This window comes from Stegastes partitus, unplaced genomic scaffold (genome assembly GCF_000690725.1).
Source record: "Stegastes partitus isolate 25-593 unplaced genomic scaffold, Stegastes_partitus-1.0.2 Scaffold399, whole genome shotgun sequence".
Taxonomy (NCBI): Eukaryota; Metazoa; Chordata; class Actinopteri; family Pomacentridae; genus Stegastes; species Stegastes partitus.
The window spans coordinates 283,248-288,065 of record NW_007578130.1 but is presented as its reverse complement, the minus strand read 5'-3'; the positions used below and the strand labels follow the sequence as shown (position 1 = coordinate 288,065).

The window sequence follows — 4,818 nt, the reverse complement described above, 5'->3', positions numbered from 1 at the left end:
AGGCTGAGATGGTTGGAGGACAGCAGCAGAGTGGAGGACAGGATGGAGCAGGAGCAGGAGGAGGGTTTGGGAACTAGGTGAACGGTCACAGTCTCGCCGCTTCACACAGAGATGGATTTATAAAGGAAGCCCATCGCTGCTCTCGTCCACCGTGGTTCTGCTCGGCTCGGCCCGACACCCCAGCACCTTACAAACAAACCGCGATCGCTTTCACACGACGCTCTAAATTCCTACCTGCTGGAGTAATAACACACGGAGACGCTGTAATTACACAGTTATGTGACACGACTGTGACGTGGCCTGATGCTGGCGCTGCTCGTCACAGCTGAAGGAAAAGTCTTCACACGTCCCCACGGGCCCAGAACTACCACCAGAGGACGGCTGTGGGTACACGGTGTGACAGAGGGAACAGAACCGGCTCCTTTAAGGCTCTTTAACTGAAACTCTAACACATCACTGCTATCGTACAGATGAAACAAAACGAATCGTTGGTGAACGTTACAGGTTTTAATTCCTCATGCAGAGCTGCAGCCTCAGATTCACCAGGCAGACACGACGCCGTCTGCAAACAAGAGCATTAATATTCATAACTCTGCTTTATTTAAGGAAAATAGACTCCCTGTGCTCATCTACACTGGATGTTCTGTAACGAAGCAGCTGAATGAAAGCCGTCGGCGGTGTGCTTCGCTAAGCTCAGGTGTGGCCTCGTTCACCGACACCAGCAGCTGCATGTGACACAGATAAGTGGTCCGTCAGATCAAGATGCTCCCGCTCGGCCGCTCGCATCAACAAAACAGGCTCAGATGTGGTTAGCATCTCTGTTTCATTAGCTTCTCTGCTCCACAGAGACACCTACAGCAGCTTTACATCAGCTTCAGCTGCACCTCTGGATCTGGACGGGAGACGAGTTTCTCTTATGTTTATCTGTAAATGAGCCAATCTACAGTATCTCACTGTTATGTAAAGCATACAGGTATCAGGCCTCTAAGACTTCATGAATCATCCCAGTCGCCAGACTCAGATGCACGACGAGGACGCCGACGGGTGAGAGGATATCAGATATGTACACAGCACATAGACCAGAGGAGAAGGAAGGCTGCTGTTCCTCCTCCGTGACTGTGCTGTAACCTGTGGGCAGAACGCTCACAATTACTGAGACAGGCAAATTAGGCTGCGAGACAAATTATGATTTATGATTTTGGCACGGGGCTCAAATGAGGGAAAAAGGTAGAAGTAATAAGCGTCTGATAAGGGCTGGCAGAGCGCTGCACACCGGATAAATCAGCACAGAAACGTGTTTAAAGTCACATTAACGGGAGATAAATTCAGTCCATCTGAGCTGTGTGGTCCGTTTCCCAGCTTGTTCTGATGAACGCTGAAATCCAATCCAGTCTATTGTCACGTTGCTGTACGTACACAGCAGGACAGGCCGGATCAGAGAGCGCTCCAATAACTTAAATCAGCTTAAATAGAGACGTGTTTGCATAAATAACAAACTAGCATCAAGGTTTTCCAACCATTCGTTCATGCAGGTGTGTGAGATGGAAGACTGGTACCGACATAAACCTATGGGCTCGTGGCCTGACTGTAGAGGATGCACACACACACACACACACACACACACACAGAGTGTGTGGCATTCCTGCAAACAGGCAGATTGTAGGTAAGAAGAGAGATCTCCTGTTCAGACATAATGGAGACTTGGCCGGGACACACACACACTAACACACTTCTGCAGTGTCAGTTTCAAGTTGGCCAATTTATCTTGATGACAGTGAGCGGTTGGGAATTCCAGAGGAAAGGCTGAGAGTGTGTGTGTGTGTGTGTGTGTGTGTGTGTGAGCTGCCGTTAGCGGCTGTTTCCATAAAGGTTTGACGGCTGGTGGCGGCCGAGCGGATCTCTGTCACGTCTGTCACGATGGCGACGGTGAAACACTCGGAGTGAGACGGCGTTTGTCTTTATTTTCATCCTGGGTGTGTTTTCGGGGTGAGCGCAGGACGTCTCGGGCCTGTTGGGTCGACCGAGGCGGTTTAACCTCAGAAGGCCGGTGGAAATAAGTGGAACAGTCAGAGATTAGAGTTCATTATCTTTTTAACACCCGGCTCTGCGTGAAGCGGTTCTCCCGTTAGCATGAGCTCTGTGCTGTAACACATCCTGGAAGCGGCTGCAGCGCTGGAATGCGTCGCCATGCCTCGCACCGCTGACCATGTCAGACTTATGCTGCTCCTGTTACATAAGTCCGTCTGCCTGCGTTAGAAAGTTTCTGTAAACTCCTAACATACCCGGTGGCTTGTTGTGTAACAGATAAAGGACCAGTGTTATGATCCCGAAATTGATGCTAACCACAATGTGACTTCTATTAATGCAGTTCATAGGAGCCTCAGGTGGAGAAGGAGCATGTGTGAGCAACACACACACCAGTATTGTGTCTTGAGGAGAACAGATGAGGATTTATCTTCATGTCCTCCACTCAAAACAGAGACACTCAATAAGTGGAGTCACATTGGAACCAGTCTTTGGGTTTTTTTCTGTAAATGGGTCAAATGAGCAGCTGCCAGTCTGGAGTTCTGACCGGTTTGGCAATCTGCTCTATGGACAGGAGGTTATGATCGATGTAAACATTGACCAGCTGCTATTTATAACCACGCACAGAGACGGCGTGTCACAGATCTGAAGGCGTATCAGCAACTCGTTTGGCCACATTCACTGACTGAACTTCTTGGATGCGTTGTGCTCTGAGCAGCTCCTCACAAACAATCCACAACATGTACGGTCGACTACGGCACCGACCTGGACCCAGGCCCGGGATGTGTTTGGAAATAGTTAAAGGTATGCATCATCATCATCATCATCATCATCATCACTGTCAGACACACTCAGAGCTGCGATGTGGAGGATCCACTGTGACTAATAACGGTGTGAAGCGCTTCACACTTCTTGGTACTAAAATGATGTCTTGCATCTTAAAAAATAAACAGACAGGAAGGAAGGCGATCCAGAGGCCTTGAACACGCTTGGTGCTGAAATGCATCTTTGATTATCTCCAGAATTACGTGAACACGGCTGTGAATACACACATGAGTGCATCCAAACTGAACCGGGGATGTTCTGGTGTTCAGAGACTCGAGGTGCTGGTTCAGATCCATATGCAGCCCTAACAAAGCCCGTCACCTGTGTGTGTGAAGCTCAGGTGATTTGCCTAAACAAAATACACACGGATGCAAATCCATAGCTGAGAGAGGACACCATAATCCTGCAGACATCCACACACATATACAAATGTAAACCGTTTTGGTTTCGTAGGAGGTTCGGTTTATTGTATGCAAAGATGAAACCATCACATCCAGATGTCTAACTGGACCCAGATCGGCTCTGGAAAGGTCAGGATGCAAGACGGTCGGCCTGAACATGGTCAGAATGATAGAGAGGCTCAGAGAGAGTGTGATTGTTCCCGGCACTGAGTTGTCATTCAGCCACTGGCCTGTGTGGCTCAATAGAGTCTAATCAATAACCGCCCGAGGCTTCATCTAACGCTGGCTGCACCGGGTACAGTGGAACAGGCCGGGCCTTTCAGACATCACTGACTGCATTGTACACACATTAGGAGGCCGAGCTCCATGTTGTAATCCTGGAACAGGGCTGCTGAGCCCCGACAGGAGGCCGGTTCCCCCCGACAGGAGGCCGGTTCCCCCCGGCAGCACAGCCCGGTGCCCGGGACTCATCAGACCCTCCAACTTTCTGGTTTTGAGGAAACCGTGTGTGAGGTGTCACACAGCGGGGAGGAGGCAGGAGCAGGGGGCTGCTGCAGAGCTCAGCCCGTCCACAGCCTACACACTCCGACCGATCTGGACCCAGATGAACCGGAGTGTGACCGAGCCGCCGGGGCCGCGCACAGCCGCCGACAGGGAGGCGAGCGCGGCCACCGGGCTGGATGTCTGGAGCCGACCCGCTCGCCTCGGCACCGAAAAACACAGAACCGCACGAATCCAAGCAAACACACGAAAAGCTGAGGTCAAGAGACCCTTCCCTGGGCTATGACCTCACTTCCTTTGACATCACTGGCTCGGCGGGGGGATGGGCAGAGAGCAGCTAGCTAGTAAAACCTGATTTTTCTGTGGCTGCCTCGTCTCCCAGCTCTGCTCAGCAGCCTCACAAACAACCTCTCCTCGGCTCCCCTTCAGCCAGAACCGAGCTGCCTCCCAGAACCGAGCGGCGGCGGCGATCCGCTCCCGGACGGCTGAATGCTGAGTAACCAGCAGCAGCTACCAGGAGCCACACAGCCGCTCTGCCTTCCTAATTCCCCAGGACAATACAGGAGCAAGAATTTGTCCTTACGTACCTCTGAAGTGCATAAGAGCCACCGGCTGGAAAGGCCCATTGGAATTGGGTGCATCCACAACCATCCTGTCTCCAGATTTATTGCATGTCAACATCTAAACCTCAACCAGGAAGGCGATCCACTCAGGGCGAGAGGCCAGCCTCCATTTTAGCACAAAAGCAGATCAGAAAATGAAGCTCTCTGCTGCTGGAGGGAACTGGCTAGTTAGTGATGTAAGCAGTGGAGCAGCCGCCCGATTGGCCGAGCTCGGGCCGCTCAGGGCCAATAGGGAGGAAGGCTGCTGCGAGAGACGGGCCGCGATTGGAGGAGAGGGCGAACCGGGGGGCGGGACCTGCGCTGGAATTTTCGGCTCCTCCCCCTCACTCACTGGTCTGTGGTGACGGTGTGCGAGGCAGGCCTCGCCACAGATCTTAGATCAGATTAAGTCTTTTCCACAGTTTAGCCATTAGCAGGGGTTTCAGCATAATCTGACTTAGGAT

At 51.7% G+C, this 4,818-nt stretch overlaps 1 protein-coding gene across 3 annotated transcripts in view; it reads right to left on the bottom strand.

Moving 5' to 3' along the window:
• Nucleotides 1-4,523, bottom strand: part of ppp2r5ca (protein phosphatase 2, regulatory subunit B', gamma a) — a 16,445-nt gene extending 11,922 nt beyond the window's left edge. For all 3 annotated transcript variants that reach the window (XM_008285377.1, XM_008285378.1, XM_008285380.1), the window contains exon 1: nt 4,340-4,523. In XM_008285377.1, the coding sequence (XP_008283599.1) occupies nt 4,340-4,433 (94 nt within the window). In that variant the 5' untranslated portion in view covers nt 4,434-4,523. The remainder of the gene's footprint in view (nt 1-4,339) is intronic.
• Nucleotides 4,524-4,818: the final 295 nt, after the last annotated feature.